General features: G+C 41.5%; 1 protein-coding gene across 3 annotated transcripts in view; it reads left to right on the top strand.

The window, feature by feature from the left end:
- Positions 1 to 362: 362 nt before the first annotated feature.
- WAPL (WAPL cohesin release factor) overlaps positions 363 to 18,516 on the top strand; it is a 53,620-nt gene continuing 35,466 nt past the window's right edge. Inside the window, exons 1-3 of one of the 3 annotated variants that reach the window (XM_044420364.1) lie at positions 364 to 802; positions 2,739 to 2,898; positions 5,511 to 6,031. In XM_044420364.1, coding sequence (XP_044276299.1) covers positions 5,533 to 6,031 — 499 coding nt within the window. In that variant the 5' untranslated portion in view covers positions 364 to 802; positions 2,739 to 2,898; positions 5,511 to 5,532. Of the gene's footprint in view, positions 803 to 2,738; positions 2,899 to 5,510; positions 6,032 to 18,516 lie in introns of all 3 variants that reach the window. The other 2 variants (XM_044420365.1, XM_044420363.1) reach the window with 2 other exon arrangements.

Genomic DNA, 18,516 nt, shown 5'->3' with positions numbered 1-18,516 from the left:
ACCTCTTCAGATGCAATCGAAAGCGGCTATAAACGCAATCCAGCCAAGCCGTCCTCCAAATCAGGAGCGCACAAACTCGCCCGACCGCAAAATCAGGGGACGGTCACAGGGCGGGCTGTCAGGGGAGCCCCTGAGGCGCTGAGTCAGCAGCGCTGCGGCGGCCGCGCCAGCCACCCGAGACTGAGAGGGGGCCCCAGGGGATGTCGGGAAGGGGCGGGCGGAAGGCGCTCGAACGCCCGCGAGCGACAACTCCCATTCGATCGGTCTTCCGGCCGGCGCGCGCGCGCCGCCGGACCTGTTCGCCGCGCCGAGAGCGCCTGCGCGACGTCGCCCGGCTTGTCGGTTGAGTAACACGGACCGTGATTGGCCGCGGCGAGGACGGAGGGAGGCCGAATGTGTGGAGCGCAGTGACGGAAGGAGCGGGGGCAAATGGCGGAGAGATGGTCCAGGGCCCTGTTCAGAGAGCCGCCGCAGTAATCGTCCTAATCCCGGCGCGGAGAAAGCGGCGGCGCGGGAGGAGGAGGAGAAGGCGGAGGGCCTGCTGTTCCTGCTGCCACCACCGTCCCTGCTCCTGGGAGGCCGCGACGCCAGCGCCTTAGCCCAGCGGGGAGGCCGGGAAGGAGCCGAGGCCCGGGGGCGTCGCCCGAAGACAGCGAGTGAGGGAAGCGGCGGCGGCGGTTGGCCGCTCTGGGCGGCGGTTGGGGATCCGCAGAGCGGCGGGCGCGCGGGGGGCCTGTCCCTCGCCGCTTCTCCCGGCAGGTTTTCTCCCCCTCGCTCGCTCCCCTGCCTGGGCCTTGCTGAGGTAAGTCTTGAGAAAGGCCGGCCAAACTTCCTTAGGCCTAGCCTGCCTCTTGTCTCGAACAGACCGGCCGGCGGGGGGCGTGGGGAGAAGGGTACGGCCGGTTATTTCTCTTTCCCCCTCTTCCTGGACTCCTGCCTTGGAAGCTTCGCAGGTTGCACAAGGGAAAGGGGGGGGGGGTCGAGGCGGCCGTGCAAGCGGCGCCGACAGGGGTGCGCGCGGGTGCTTTCGAGGGTGGGGGAGCGCGCTGGGGTCCGGAGGGGCCTTCCCGGCGAGTCGGGCTGCGCTCGCAGAGCACGCCCTTGGAGGGCCCCCGCCATCGCCGCGCGCGGGGCAGCCGAAGTTTCGGGGAAACGTGCGCGGAGGATCGGGTTCGATGGCTGCAGGGGAAGGCGCACTTTCCTGGGAGTAGCCCTCCCCCGCTAGCGAATTCGGTGGGGTTTGTTCGCCGTGGAGGAGCGGGCAGTACTAGGTAACTCGCTTCCCCTCCCCCGCCGTGGGACTGTTCGAAGCGAGTTTCTTCCAGGTCCTTCGCTGAAGGCTGGAAGGGTCAGGTGGATCGTAATCCCGGGCAAGAGGCGATGACTGTTAAAAAAAAAAAAAAAAAGCGGCCTGTCTATCTCTCTTCGGGGTGGCTGGCACCAGAGAGATGCAGCTGGCATCGCCTGGAATCGCCCATTTCGAATCTAGCTGGATTTCTTAAAATTATAAGGGAAGCAAACGCCTGTCAAGCTCTCTTGGGCGCCTTTCTCTGCGCGTCGTCTAGGGTGCGGCCAGGCACTTTTTTTGAAGCTAAGTCTTCTCCCCCCCCCATCCCCGTTATTGTTCTCATGGACCCCAGTCTAGAAACAGAAGGGCACGATTCTACTTCTGAGTTCGTCCTCAGAATCGCACGCAGACACTTTGGCCCCTACTGGTTACATGGGGGTGGGGAAGTCACAGCCATGTGAGACAGGAGGAAAATGACGACATTTCTTATTAGCTTTGGCCTTTCATTCGGGATGACCGTGTTCTTAATCTCCTGGTCCTCTGCTACCATCATAAAACATCACCATCCATGCCTTGAGTTAAATTCTCGAAGCCTGCTTTTCATTATCTAGGAGCAGTGCAGGAAAATGTATTATTAAGGTAGTTGAGGCATGTTTTCTGCAATATGATTGATCAGTTAAACCAATTCTCTATATTGGGGGGGGGATTGTGTATTTAGTGATGGTGCTGCAAACTTCATTTGTTTTTCAGTGCCCCAGCTTCTGACCAATATCTTAGTGGCACATTGCATGAAAGGGTTGGAATGTAAAGGAGAGAGCAAAGTTTCTAAAACGGAAGGCAGAAAAGAGAAGTTGCTTCAGTTACAAGTATTTCAAGACTAACAGTTTTCTTTCTTAATTGTTGACAAAGTAATGCTTTCAGATTAAGTTTGATTTGACTTGACACTTAAGACTGACTTAGGTTCTTGGAGCTTTAAAACTTTCCTAGTGTAATAGAATAGATTGTAGGGAAATAACACTGTGGTAAAACAGTAAGGGATGATATTATTTCAGTACACAGCTTTGTTAATAAGTTCAGTAACTGAACTTATTACAAACTTTTCTTAGCAGGCAATATTGGCAAAATATGTTGATGCTTTTGGTGTTGAGGGCACATCTAAATTGCCCCTTCTGTTATCTTTTCTGGTACGGCTGAACATGTATTCAGGTATCACTGTGGTGGTCTACTAACAGGTAGATCTTTCATGGTTTAATAAAACATTCTAGAAAGTACGTAAATGTTGACAGTTATGTTGTGTCAAATGTCCCTGGGCACCCAAAGCTTTTGATAGGAGTGACAATTTATATGGGAACTGTCTGGTAATCCCTTGTCTTGTGTGCATACGGGCATTTATTTCAAAGTCTCATCCTACATAGATGATGTGTACAGCTTTGGGGTACTCTTAATCTAGGTACTCCACATGGAATGCCAGAGATTTAGCTCTGACAGCTGCTTTCCACAGTCGCCATCTGATGAGAAATTTGTGGTTTTCACTTCTTGGCCTGGCAACAATCCATCCAGACTCTAGACTTCTGTGATCCACTCTACTTGAGGGCTATCCTGAAGTGCTTGTAAGTGTCTTGGAAAACACTGACACAGCTTGCACTGTATGTGTACCTGTAGAAAAAACTTGCTGTGATTTTTCTGAGATAGAAACTTACTTTTTAAGATTAAGTCTTTCTGGGATATAAACGTATATTGGAAAAAATATTCACACTATTGTCTTAATTGCAGGAAGAAAAATAGTGCTGTTTTGATTCTGGCATTTTATATACTTTTACAACTGTTGTGATTTACATGTTGTTTTAACATGTATGTATTTCTATTAATGTTTCAATTGTTGAAGTCATTTAATGTAAGCTGTCTTTAGTCCTAGTATTGGGAATAGGTGGAATATAAATAAATACAATAATAAAATGCTTAAAAGACAAACTGAATTTATTATTACAAATTGATAATGTCCAATAACCAAAGTTTTGAGTTGTTTCAGCTGTTTAATACACTATTATATAAAATATATACATATGATCAATATGTTTTGAGTGTGATGGGGTGAAACAGCATAACTCACCTTATTTGAAGTCAGGCGGAGTTACAGTCGACAATTATTTTAGCAATATTGGCTTAGATGCACAGGTTTGTGTTTCTTTTTAACTTAATGTCCCCTAGGGTGATTAAGTGGCATATTAATAATTCAGGTATTTGCTCATGATTTCATACTGTCAGTGGTTTTTTCATCTGATGTGGCATCTAGAAATGAAGCTGTTCAGTGAAAACCATGTAGATGGAATCTCTGAATTCTTAGGGAAACTACCAAACACTTCACTGGCTTAGGTAAGAGCTTCTGAGCATGGCCAATGGTCAATAAAGCTGTAAGTTGCAGACCAAAACATCTTAAAAATAATTTGTTGGGGAGTGTGGGAAGCACAGACAGTCCCCAACTCTCAGGAAGTGATAGCCACAAATAAGCTTGTCTGTTTCCTTTTCCAAGTGTTAATTGATAAGGTACGTTTGGGCAGCTAATAACTTTAAAAGTTGTTTTCATAGAGCAGGATATAAAAGGCCATTCAGAAAGAGGGGCTATTTATTGCTCTTTCTTTTAGTTCTAAGGGGGCTGGCATGAATCTCATAAGACTTCCTATTTGTGAGCAGCACTAAATTTGGCTGTCTGAATTTAGGCTTCTCTGTTATCTCAGTTGTGGTCTATAACAACTGGCCTATCTTTTAGGTGAGGTTTATGTGATGGTTCGGGACCTCTCTTTTCTGCTGTGATGCCCCTAGCATAGGAACAAGCCACATGGACAAATAATGTGAAGGCTTTGGTTCAAACTACAAGCACAGAATTTCAGACTACAAGCACAGAGAGCCAGTGTGGTATAGTGGTTAAGAGCATGGGACTGGGACTCAGGCAATCTGGGTTCTAGTCCCCGCTCGGCCACGGAGCCAACTGGGTGACTTTGGGCCAGTCACAGACGCTCAGCCCAACCTACCTCACAGGGTGGTTGTTGTGAGGATAAGATGGAGGAGGAGATGCAAGCTGCCTTGAGCCCTTTGTAGGAAAAAGGCAGGATATAAATCGATAAATAAATAAATTTATTGTCAGTGATCACCGAAGCAGTATATGGCTGTAATTCCAGAGTGAGGGTGCCAAACCTTTGATGCCAGACTTTTTATTTATGGCAGCCCAGCCTAATATTGTGGCCAATGCAAGAGAAATATAAAAAATAACAATATCACTGCTAGATATAGTGACAGAGAGAGAGAGAGACGGTGTGTGTGCCAGTGCAGTGTGGTAGTTAGCATGGGGTATCTAGATTTTAGTCCCCACTTAGTCATGAAACTCACTGGGTTATTTTGGGCCAGTTACCTGCTCTCAGCCTGACCTACTTCAGGGTGGGTGTTGGGAGGATAAAATGGAATAGAGGAGGACTGTGTAAGTTGCCTTGGGCCCCTGCAAGAGGAAAAGAGGCAAGATGTAAATGCAGTGTCGTCGTCATCGTCGTCATCATCATCATCATCATATATTACACTTTACAAAGAAACTGGTATGACAGTTTCCTTTCCCTTGGGTTTTACATGTGAAAATAGACACAGGAAACTTACTGAAGCTGGGCACCTCTGAACTCTTATCGGACCCCTGCCAGTTAACTTGACACTTATTTCTGGATGGGGGAAGGGCAGAATTTTCAATTCTCTGTAGAACCATTGAAGGCTTGACGCAAATACTTTCTACGTTGAGTATCTTTTGTGTGTGTGTGTGTGTGTTTTTTTTAGAAGCTCAAGAAATTGCATGTAGTAATTTGTTCAGGGCCACCTTCCTTAAGCTGGTACCCCCAGGAACTTTTGGATCTAAAGTCCAATTATTCCTAGGCAGCATGGTCAGTTGTTTCTCGTTAGGATCAGCATATCAGGTGGGCACTAATTGAAGGAAGGCTGCATTAGGGCAAAATCTCATAAGCTTTTTCCCCTCGGGTGCTATTTACACATGCATAGTGAAGAAAATCTCTGAGATGAGTGCCTTCTGTTAGATTGCTTAATCCATTCCCACTTTCAGATCTTCTGTAGAAGTATAGTAGGTATTGTTTGTTGTAACCACTGCAAAATCTAAAAATGCTTCTGCACATAATTCTTAATATATTAAAAATTGTATTCTAACATAGATTCATTTATTTTCTTTCAACAGAGAATATGAAACAGGTGTCAAAATGACATCCAGATTTGGGAAGACATATAGCAGGAAAGGGGGCAATGGCAGTTCCAAATTTGATGAAGTTTTTTCCAACAAACGGACCACTCTTAGTACAAAATGGGGAGAAACTACCTTTATGGCCAAGCTAGGACAGAAGAGGCCCAACATCAAGCCAGACATTTCTGAAGTTCCTAAAAAACCCAAAGTAGAAGAGGAAGCAATAGAAGATCCATTTGGATTTGACAGTGATGAAGAATCACTGCCAGTATCTTCAAAGAATGTGTCACAAGCTAAAGGTTCTTCTCAGTTGGAGTCTGTTGAAACATCTCAGTCTGGAGACTTCTCTTCTGTACTTGAATCTAATAGCAAAAGTACTCAGTCAATCAGTGAAGATACTTTGTCCAGCAAATGCATGTCTTTCGATAATGCAATACATGGCTTGAAAGAGAAGAGCTCAAACAGAAACATGGAGGATGGTGACATCAAAAGCAGCAGTGCTAACCTTATAATTGCAGGTATGATTAGATAATAAGGTTGAGTTTAGAATTAATAACTGGGTTAGCCTTCAACTTGACTGACTGCTTGGCCATGTAATGTTTTCTTTTTCTTTCAGATTCAGTTGTTCACCTGACCCATGATGTGTGTGGGGGTGGGGGGTTGTTTTTGATGATGGTGTGGGGAGATTTAAAAACTTAACCATATTTGCACATTGGAATATTTGATAGGATTTGTTTGCATGCTAGTAGCTAGTTGAAATGACTAGCTTCTTAAAATCAAGGAAGAGGCTAATATTTTTATAAATCGAGCTTTTGTATGCAATGTAAAATTAAGATGCTTCTGTAGCTGGAAGTAACAAAATCTGAACTTAAAATGGTTATATGTAGTGTACCTGAAACAAACTGTGCTTTACAAATACTAATACAGTGGCTTTATTGAATAAGTAAAATATGAACAGGCCCTTTCTGCAGTCTTAAAATCTTGTTATATACCATATATTTTAAATTGACTTTCCAGTTGGAGAGTCTCCAGGGACTACACAACTGTAACTGGTGAGACTGATATTGTTTCTATGGCTACAACCTTTGTGTATAGAACTGAAAGAGGGCACAAAATGCTGACAATATCAACACTGCTGTACTGGCCTGCCATTTTAATAGTGATTTTGATACTGCAAATATCAGAAGGCACCTCTGGAAAAATATTCCTGTTATACATTTTCCTAAACACCGGTGTGGGAAAGCCCTCCAGTTGTTTTGGCTTACAGCTTGCCAGCTCTAACCAGCATAGCTAGTGGTGAGGGATGATGAGGGTTTTAAGCTAAAACATCTGGTGGGCTACAGGCTGCCCAGGTCTGCTGTTTCTGGCGACATACGCTAGCTATTTCTGCTACTGTTAGAGCCAGTTCAGAGAAACTTAATGTCCGTGTTTGTTGTGAGTAGCAGTTCCTTCAGCAGGTCTTTCTTAGCTTGCTGGATATTTGAAAAGTGTAGCTTATTTCCTCATTTCTTTCTCTTTTCTAAACACTATAATAATCTGGCTCTACGTTCAGAATAAATAATAATGCAGGTTGGTAATTATTGTAGCTAAATCGCTACTTTCACTTTGAGTACAACTTCTGGAGTGCTGTTCTACTGACAGATCAAAATATGCTATTAGTAGTAGTGAAGAATGGAGGTAATATATAACCTTAACTTTCTTGATTTCTAAAGGAAAACACAGTAATTCAGTCTAGGTTCTGGCCTGGTTATGGAACAGAATTGGTCTTAATCACACTGTTGAATGATCTTTATCAGGAGAGGGACAGAGCAAGTGAAATTCTGCTGCTTTTACTTGATTCCTTTTAATACCATTGGTTGTGGTAGCCACTTGGATCTATCTTGAGGGTTGGAGGCACTGTTCTGCAGTTGTTCTGCTCCTATCTCCAGGGCAGGTTCTAGAAGATAACATTTAGAGACTATGTCAGCCCTCTGATAGCCTTGCTATGGGTTTCTCCAATGTACCTGTTTGTCTCCAGTACTATTTTGTACCTATATGAAGCTGCTGGATGTAGTTATTAGGGGATGTGGGTGGAGGTGGCATCAGATTGCTGATGATATCCAGCTCTCCTAGTTAGCTCTCAGTCAGGAGAGGCTTTGCATGACCTAGATTGATGCTCAAACTCAGCATGTGCTGGATGAGTGCCAGTAAGCTGAATTCCTGTTAGAGGCACTGTGGCTGAGTTGCTCCCAGGTCTGTGAATTAGGATAATTACTATGTCTGAATGGGGTTGTACTCCCCCAAAGCAAAGAGGTTTTTAGTTGAGGAGCGCGCCTGGATCTTTCAGTGTCATTGGAGGCTCAGGTTGCTTCACAGCTAGGAGTGCTGACTATAAGCTTAGGTTGGTAAGAGAACTGTGCCATTTTGGGGGCAGAAATAGCTTGGCTGTTATGACCCACATGTCGGTAACCTCAAGATTGAATGACTCTATTCCACTGCATGGAATAATTTGGAAGCTACTGCTAGTGCAGAGTGGAGTTGCTAGGTCGCACATTCTATACCTGTGCTAAAGGGCTCTACACTGGATGTCAGTCTGGTGTTGAGCTACATGCTGGTATTTGTATATAAAGTCCTGCACAACTCAAGAATCTTTCTCCCCAACTTTCCAGATATTAATATACTAACCTCCTAGGCCACTATGAACTTCAGGGGAGGCCTGTCGTCCATTATGTGGTCTGTACATCTTTCTTTGGAGATCATAGGGGGATGAGTCTTTTATTAAATGATCTCCCCTCTGAGATAGATCAGTCTCAGTATTGCCATATTTTAAGCATTTAATGAAAATTTTGTTTATTTTGGGTTTTCTCAGCCATATGCTATTGTCTATTTTTATATTCTCAGAATTTGTTCAACAAGAAGTAGCATATAAATATTCTGCTAATAACATAGAATGATACAGGATGTAGACTGTGCCTCTTGCGTTAAGATATTTTGGGGTGATTTTTCACAGAGTTGATATGATACACAAAGTTGTAACTGATTCTGGCTCCTTGGTATAAGCATATGTGTTTGCAAACTTGGATTTGTTGCATTCATATATTAGAATGTTAAGTGTGCATCTTGGACACTTAATGTTGCTCTTTTGAGGGTATTCATCACATTTTTCAGTAATACTTATAATGTTCTGTAGTTTAGTATGCCTTTTTATCTCCCAACATTTCCAGAGGAACATGAATGTCAAGGTTATAAGAACACCTATCAAATTGTTTGTGATCCATGTATATCTAGTGGAGTATTATTTTTTTAAGGCAAACTTATCTATGACCAGTATAATATGGTATGAGTTTTTCCCTTGATCTTTTGAAAACACATCTGTGAAGATTTAAAATTTTTTGATCAGAATCTAGAAAAGCAGAATTGTGACTAAAAGGATCTTCTGTTACATCATGTTCAGTGGAAGCTAGTGAAAGCCCACAAAGAGCTATGGGGTAACCTGAACCCTATAAATCCTTGGCCCCAATTTCACATTTTAGTGCAGGAAAAGGAAAGGGCTGACTCCAATTCTGTTTTGTTCACATGGCAGCTGGGCAGCTGGTTCTAAATTTTATGCAGCACTGTAATGGTAAGCCTGTGGCTTAACCCCTGTCTTTAATATTACTAGTTTCTGAAAACTTTATACCTGACAGTTGATAAAAAGGTTTATGGTATAATGGGAAACTAGCTTCAGGTGAAAATCATAGGGTAATAATACTATTCATTAGCAAAATCCACCTGCTCAAAAATTGAAGAAAAACAAATCATGTTTACCAGAAATCTCTGGTGTGTTCAGATGAAATCCCACAGAGCAGCTACTCATCTAGATTCCTGACATACTTAATGGATCAACAAGTTTTCATTCCCCAGGCATGTGCCCATATAGATAATTGCATTATGGCAGTATGGAAATGATTGAGGGGTCTCTCTTGATCTGACATTTCAAAGCCGTGACTGAGGAAATGGTTACCTTAGTAACTTTTAAAACTGCGTAGTTGAGCACCTAGAATGTGACTCATTTAAAAAATGCTGTGCCCTCAGCAACTTTCATTTCAGACAGCTATCTTAGTACTTCTTGAGTTATAGGAGATTTGAAGTGGCAGTGAGCTTTAGGCTTGCCCACTTCCCCCTGGGAAGCACTTGTCTGAAGTGAGAAGCTGTTGTGAACAAGCCAGCTTCAGGCTTATTGAAGCTGACTTCTTGTAAGACTGACCACAGTTTTGGGTCCAGGTAACATGATAAGCTGAATTTAATCAAAACTGAGGCAAAAGCTACTGGACTCTTGATAGGGGAAGTGCGAGGCTTGCTGCAGTTCATTCATGTTGTGCTAAACTATGGTTTAGAGTGAAGTGTGAACAGTGACACCTGGGAATGAGCCATGGATAGGATGTTCCCATAGTATCCATTTTTGCAGCGTTGGTGTTGCTAACTTTAGTCATTATTTCTGTAGCTATTGTAGATACGTATTTTAAAACTTATTTCATGTTAGTAATATTTCCAACTATATAGAATCAGTACTCTGCTGAGTTGGTAGATTGTAAAGTAGTATGGTGCCAAGAAGTGCTAGAATGAGTTTTAGCATGCACTCTGTGTAGTTTCGTGGTAGCACTCTGTGTAGTAAAGTGTGGGACTTTGGAGGAGCTTATGATAGAAACTTGACTCTGCAAATGAATGCTGTCATACATATTATAGTAATACAACATGAATTATGTTCATGCCTTGCATGGAGGATGGCATACAAAAATTTTAACTCTACATTTTAAATAAATAAAATAAATAAATAATCTTCCATGTTCTTCCTCTCCCCAAACCACTGTGGGCTTAAGGCAGGAGTGGGTAAATCTTATTGGGTCTACTAAACACCTGGAGGGACACAAGATGCTGAACCCTGCTTTAAGGATCACAGCTATTGAGAAAAGTTTACCTTCCATATGCTGCTGAAATGGAAATGTGTAACTGCCCTGCCAAATTAAGGGGAAAGCACCTGTCCCACAAACTTGGTTCAATTTTTCTACCACTGCTCCCTTTTCACTTGCTAAAAGTCTAGTAAGGAATTGGTCTACTTTGGAAAAGTACATAGCCTGATAGTATGGGTACTAAGCCTAAAGGGTAGAAATATAATCATCCCTTCAAATTGTATAGCTACAACAAATACATGTATAGTATTTTCAGATCTTTCCTAATTTTGCACTTAGAATCCTGTATATTCATCATATTCCTTGTCATCTGTCTTTCTACCAAATGCACCCTCATTGTCTGTATAAAACAATTGTTTTATTGGCAAGGATAGAGTTAAGGGGAACAGCTGTTGGGGAGGATTCTGGGTGGAAGGTTATGCAAAGGTTACATGCAGATTAGAGCAGCTGCTCACTTAGCAAAGGAACGGGGCAGTTTTGATAAAGGTGGCTGGAAATGGTCAAAGACTGAGGCAGAAGTAACTTGCTAAACTAAGTCCTTAAAGGTGCTTATCCTTAGCTCTGTGCTCACTGAATTATTGGGTATTGGTATGGCACTTATGATACAGAAGGGGTGGGCAATTAATTTTCCTACGGGGCCACATGAGAAACTTTGACAGTTGTTAAGGTCTGGACCAATACACTTACAGCTCTGCTCAATATAGATTTCTATAAAAACAGTAAATGAAACATTACAATGATACAATGAAAATGTGGAGCACAGAACAACACTATTTAATGAATATTCACAAAAACATTAATATTACATGAAAAGCAATAAATTCAATTCAGTTTAACAGATCCTTCAAAATAAAAGCAGTGCAGTTGTATTGCTTGCATCTATATTATGATGACATATATTTGCATTGACTTTTAATTTGCCAGTGACCTCATGCGGGCCAGTCAGGGTCAGCCATCGGGCCGTACAATGCCCAGGTCTGATACAGAATGTTAGTAGTGTGAATTGAGACATTTGATTATGCCTCTTGGTTGAAATTGTAGTGGAATTTCAGTAGAAGGTTTAGTTCTTCATTGGGTCTGTTTATGTATAACAGTAACAGATTGTGGGTTAATTAACTCATTATTTGTTTCAATATATTCTGCTGCCATTTTACACATGAAACCTCTGGGTGGGCTGATTTGAAAGTTGCTATGTGATGTCTGCATTCAGACATTATTGCTGAATCATGGGTTAACTTACCCACAATTAACCTAACAACTAATTGTAAGTTAATTGTACGTTGTTTAACTTATGAAACTATAGTGGCTGGGTTTGGGTGTTGCATAGTAACCTCCAGCTGGCATATGCAAATATGCATATGTGAAGAGGGTCAATGTGAAAATTGGCTCCATGTTGCCTGTAGTTAAGTAGGAGTAAGTAGCTTCTGAAAATCCTCAGTGATGTGTCTGTTAAGGTGGACTATTCTTAAGGCCATCTGTGATAGAGGTGGTGTATCTAAATTCTTGGAATTTTTTAATGGAAAGTAGAGTTGCCGGCATTCTGTTCCTCAAAACCTTAAACACTGACTTCTTATTAGAGTTTTAACAGTGTTAGGGTTGTTTCCCTTTCTGTTGTGATTCTCAGATGGACTGGTCTTCATTACGATTGGTGTAAACTCTGAGGCTATATGTAAGAGTTCAGCAATATATAGAATGCACTAAATATATGGCATACTCTAAATGTTATAGTATATAGGTTTCTTTTCTTGGTAGAACATGTTTGTCTTTGCTGTGAAGAACAGCTGAAATCAAGAGGTATTTGAGCCACATTTGTCGCTTTGTAGCTAAGCTTCTTTCAGGCAAGTGGGATTGTAAGACTGTGTGTCAAATTTTACAGAGTATGTCTGGAGATAAATAAGGCTTTTTCTCCCGAGTGTCCTGGCTTCTTATTTTTTTATCAGCTACCAGAAATTAGTGCCTGCTCATGAACTTGATGTGCTTTATTAAATAGCTGAATTCTTCTGTTAGTTTGGTGACCATACTTTATTACTACTGTTTTAATTTATACATGCAGTTGTGGTGCTTTAAACAACTCTTTGTTCTTTAGTTCTAAACACTCAAAACACAATATAGGCAGTATGTGATGACTGAGGCTGGTCGGTACCTTCAGTGCTTCTCAGCAAGGCACTGGGGCACACCTCAATGTTTTTGTCAGCCCCCCCCCCCCCCCCGGCCTTCATTCTGGCAGCTGCTGCTGATTTTCCTTATGTATAAGTGGGCAGATGTCTCTCCTTCCCTGGTGTCTTGATCCTTGGTAGAAATTCCTTCTAGAAAGCTGCCTGCTGTCAATGCGTAGCCATTGTAAAGCAGCAGGACTGGTTCAGGATTCCTTACTATGTTTCTTTCTGCTCTCTTAGTAGAGGAGCATGCGTAATGGAGACGATCTACTGATGCCCCTTGTGCTGCCTACCAGCAAAGGGTAACCTTTCCCCAGGAACCAGTCTTAGCAATGGTATGCTTGGTTCTGCATCCTCCATCCCTGCAGTGATAATGTATGGTAGTTGCATGTTGTCACAAGATTTGAGTTTGGCACAGGTGTATGACTCAGAAATGCAGCAGATTGGCAGAGAAGGGCAGAGCATTCTATCCTTTCTCCGGCAGCCTGGTTACTCACTGTGATACCATTCCTTTTCCCTGTGGATTAAAGTCCGGATTAAAAATAGAATTCAATAAAACAACTCAAATAGAATGCTTCAAATCAACAAATAAACTTTTGCTAGGAGGGAGTCTTGCAGTCTAAGTGTCACTAATGAGAAGGATCTATTTTGTGGTCAATCAGTGTATTTCAAATGGGGGAGGCATTTTATTTATTTATTTATTAAAACATTTTTATGCCGCCCCATTCGCCGAAGCCTCGGGGCGGCTTACAACACTAGAACGGCTTACAACATTTGATGCACAGCCTTCAAAAGTGAGTAACTAGGGGTACAAGCCTATGCATGTTTAGAAAGAATTTGCATGTCCCAGCATTCCCCAGTTAGCCATGGAGGTGAGGCATGTGGGGACTTTTCTGTTTAGACCTGCATAGGGTCAGTGCCAATCCTGCACACACTTACCTTCGAACAAGTCCTGTAGAACTCAGCAGGGCTTGCTTCTGAGTCAGTGTGTTTAGAATTACAATGCTAAGAACTTAAGTTTGGAAGCAATTTTCAAGAGTTTTGAGAGGAGAGATCTGAGGAAGGTTTAATTAATTATTTTTCATTGCCTATAGTAGAATAGAAAGTTACATTTTCTTATACTTATCTGGTTTGTTGTAAGCTTCAACAAATTACAGTGGTAGCTCAGCTCACAAATGCCTCAGTTCACTACCAAATCAGGTCGCGAACAAAAATTTCATAAAAGTTTTGACTCAGGTCGCGAACTCCGCATTGGGTAGCAACTGCGATTGTAGCCATCTCCCCCCCCCCCGAGCGATTATGCTGGGGGCGGGGGGGAAGAGACGGCTGAAATCACGCCCGTCTTTCCTGCACGTGCGTGCCCATGATTGCGCCCATCTTTCCTGCAGGAGTGCAATGGCGTTCTTGACCATCTCCCTCCCAGCATGATTGTGCCCATCTCCCCCACCAGCACGCCTGCATTCGTGCCCATCTCCCACGTTCGCATCCATCTCCCCCTCCAGCACGCCGGCATTCATGCCCGTCTCTCCTCCCCCAGCGTGCCAGGATGTTGGGCGTGTGCAGGGATGACAGATGTGATCATGGTTGTGCTGTGGGGGCGGGGCGGGGAGATGGCCACAGTCTTTGTTGTTCTTTGTCACTTTGCTTCACATTTTTCTGATTTAAAAAATAGTTACAGAATGGATTAACCTTATTTACATTGAACCTTAAGTGGAAATTTATTGTATTTTTTGCTCTATAAGACGCACTTTTTCCCCCCTCAAAAGTTAGGGGAAATGTCTGTGCGTCTTATAGAGCGAATGTGTGTGTGCCCGATGCCTGGGACGCTGCTGGCCGCCTGCACCACGTGGCACCACCTGGCCGGCACGCGCTTGGCGTGCCCTGCTCCGCCCCCTCCTCCGGCGCAGGTGAGAGCTGTTAATCACAGGTCGGTGTGTGTTTTCAAATGACAACCCATCTTTCAATGAAGCCTAAGGGGAAGTGATGGGGAATGTGCCTGTGATTATCAGGAAGCTTTCCATGGATCTGTTATCTGTTAGTTGATCAGACACTTTTTTTTTAGCATCAGTGGATATTTGAACAGCATTACCTTCATGTATGAAGTTTATTTTTCAAAGGCCACTTAGTCCACTGTGTGTTTGATTTACCATACAATATCTCATTTTTTGTCAGAAGTTTTTTTCTATTATTTACTAGTAGGGCAGCTTTTATTGGCTTTTTTAGATTTGTTATTGAATTGTCTGCAACAGCTCTTGTATAACTGGAGTAGATCTTGGATTCCTTCAATAATTCCACTACTGACTAAGAAAGTGATGTCAGTGATTGTGAGCAACAGAGCTTCATAAATTCTGGCTCTAGTGATGATGAGTTCTATGGGTTCAACGAAAACTAGAAGAGTACTCGAACTTTAAAGACTCTCTTTTGTTAATGACAGTGATGATGGTTCTTAATGCCACTGTTGACTGCTGTTCACTTTACAAGGTTGAAATACGGTATTACTGTATTCCGTTATAGTTTATTAAATAGTTTAGTAAACGATTTGATTCAGAATATTTTTTCTTGTTTTCCTCCTCTAAAAACTAGGTGTGTCTTATGGTCAGGTGTGTCTTATAGAGTGAAAAATACAGTAACATGGCTCACGACCAATTTGGGTCACAACCAGAGTCCTGGAATGGATTAAGTTTGTTAGCCAAGGTACCACTGTATAAAATAGTTGTAAACCTGTATGTGCCAGGCATTAAGTTATGAACATCTACATGTTATGGAGTAGTTTTGATATTTCATAATTTGGAACAATGAAATAAAAGCTAACTGTTCAAGTCAGTACAGTTCCTGTTTCTTTTTTTCAGAATAGTTTGTACAGACATAATGTAAACTGTGCTGCATGTCTCATTGGCTATTTGAGGGTAATAGACAAAGAATTTAATTTGCAAGTTAATTTCACATCAAATAATTGTAAAACTAAAATTACTCCCAAGTTTTTATTGAAAAGCCTTTGATGTCCCCAATCACAGTGGGTTGAGGTTTCTTCCATTTTGTTCCTATCTTCCCAAAAGAGAACACTGTGAAATTGAAGACAAGGATGCCCCTGCTGCTGTTTACTGTCAAGAGACAGGCAGTCTTAACTGAAATGTATATACATCATCTTGAAATCAGCTCTATAATAGTGTGAATAGTAGATATTTCTACTTCGTGCAGTTGCCTGTGTCACCTAAAACATGGTTTAATAAGTATTACTTTGCTGCTTCTCAGTGGTTGTGTGAGGCAGATTGCTGTTCATCAGTTATAAAATGTTATTTGAGGTAGAATGAATGTAAAGTAACTTGTTGGGGCTAGCCCTCACAAGATCATGGCTGAGCTTTGCACCTAGCAAACTAGGGGATACACTAGAATCTAATCTAGCAGACCACATCAACTGCAGTTTCTTCCTGTTATCCACAATTGGAGGCATAGTCTTATACATCTTTAGGAAGCATGGCTGACTGGGGAATGCTGAGAGTCTCAGGATATTTTTCTGTCGAAATATGCATTGTACTATGTCATGACTTGTTTATAACAACAGTGTGGCTACCAGTCTGTCTAGTGGACAAGTTGTGATTACTTGCATATTTAATGGAGCAAATTCTAGCATGAATTCAGTGAAATTTGTAAGCTGTTTTGGAGGCAAGTCTCTGAACTGACAAGCTGGACAGCTCACAAACCTACCTTCAGGTTAGGATGAGTCACCCAATTCTGCAGTTCCATCTTGTTTTGCCATTTAGTACAGTCAGTAACTCCACTTGCTATTTTGAGTCAGTTCTTCATTTAAACATTTGAAAATTCGACTGCTATATTTTAATAGATTTTTTCTTTTTTCTTTTTTTAGATCTTATTTACTGATCTTTCCTTAAATCTTATTTACATGGCAACAATTGCAGTTATTTTACATTTCTTTAGGAGACAAAAATATGTTTAGGGACTTTCACCCAGATCTTTCTAAATTTCATAAGTGTATACTTTTTCTTGTTAGAATTGTGTTCCTTTGTCTGAGAGCTGATTAGCTCCCTATTACCTCTGTTAAATTATCACTTGCTTGTACCTAAACTTTTATGTGCTAATGCTTAATGTGATCTTGGTCACTGCCATTAAAACTACATAGAGGCTTGTGGTTTTACACCACTATTAACAGGGATGCTACATCAGTGTTGTAATTATTTCATAAAATAATGTATTTTAAATAAACAGATTCCCCTCTCCATAAGTTTCACTTATAAGCATTATATACCCAAACAGATATTTAAGTAGAGACTATGATTCTCCTGTATGTAATAATTCTCATTTATGCAGCACTTGAGAGATTGGAAAGATACTTCCGTATGAAGTATTATGTACAAGAGAATCTGGGTCTCTATTTTGGTACATAATGTTTAATGCTTGAGTGTGTACTGCTTAGAAGAGAAACTTGGTGGGGGGAATTTGTTACACCATAATGAGGCCTTCAGATAGATAAAGACTTAACCATGCACAGAGTAGGCCGTTTGAAATCTAATAGATTTTACTAGTTATGATTTTTTCCATTCATTTCAGTGGGTCTGCTACTATGACTAAAAAAAAATCCTAACAAAAATTCAATTAAAATGCTACATTTTTTTCTATACCTTCTTTTTGCAATCTTTAAGTTTGCCAGTATCAGATTTAAAAATGCAGTTCAACAATAATATATAAAATAGTCCAAAAAGGACAAGATACTAAGAAAAACATTCAGTATATTTCCTGCTTATGCAAGTTTATGAAAGTTTATGCAAATGAAACAGGCTTTTTAATTGAAAAGATAAAGGGAATGTGCCAAATGACTGTCCCTAAGGAGGATATTACACAACCTGGATGGTTCTACGCTTTGGAGAATCAGGAATGTTGAGTCTGAGCTAAATGCCTGCAAACTGGTTTCCATATAGAAGCAATCCAAATATGAGTTGGGTATAGGTTATAGAATCTTGGTTGGCTGTTAATCAGGAAGAGTGAGTTACTAACCATGTACAAATCAGGCAGAAACCATAGTTTGTTGTTGGATTGTCAATTTTGGGTTGGTTTAACTATAGGTTGTCACTTAATATATTTATACCCCACTGTTTTTCCTTTCAAGAGACTCAAGGTGTCTTACATATTTTTTCCTAGTCTCAATTTTGGCTGAGTGGGAGCTTCAATCCAGATCTCTTGAATCCCATCCCAGCACTCTTATCCACTATATTGCATTGAATCATGAATTGCTCATAGGTCATTCTGCCATGCTACAGAAGTGGTGGGGGAAAGTGCTAGAAGGCTCTGCTTGCCAGTACTATAGTACTAATGCTATAAAGGCATTTAGGATTCAAGGAGGAAGTGGGTGAAGGAGGAGGGAGTCAAACAACCCAGAATTGAAAATAGAGGCAGATTATGTATAAATTCAGTGAGGCAGCAATCCGTACTCTGTGTGGTTGTCGTATGTGAACCAGGTAAGAATCATCATTATGAAAATATGGCATGCATTAAAGGGAAGGTTTGCATATTATTTGGAACCTTTTGCTGGAATGTAATAAAACTTGCTTTTTAAACATTGCTTGATATAGGATTTGACCTAGATTTGATTGGCATAATAGTAAAGTTAGTATGGTTGGTCCATGGTTACATGGACTATACCTAACAAGAGCTTGGGAGGGGAAGGATAGTCTTATGCAAAAAATATGGCTAAGTGTTCCATAGCATTTCAGGTCCACCTTGCATTGAGGCATATGAAATTAACCCAAGAACTTTGACTGTTGGATGTATAGAAATGAAATAAAATGAATGAATTTTGAGTATATTGAAAGTAAGTGAAATTAACTGTAAGAACTCATGTCAACAAGTTATTGACATCTTACATGAGTACTCAGTTTTGATGTAGAGGAAAACTAGTTAGGAAAT

The sequence above is a fragment of the Varanus komodoensis genome, unplaced genomic scaffold (assembly GCF_004798865.1).
Source record: "Varanus komodoensis strain SLA01 unplaced genomic scaffold, ASM479886v1 scaffold11, whole genome shotgun sequence".
Taxonomy (NCBI): Eukaryota; Metazoa; Chordata; class Lepidosauria; order Squamata; family Varanidae; genus Varanus; species Varanus komodoensis.
This window is presented reverse-complemented; position numbering and strand designations above follow the sequence as displayed.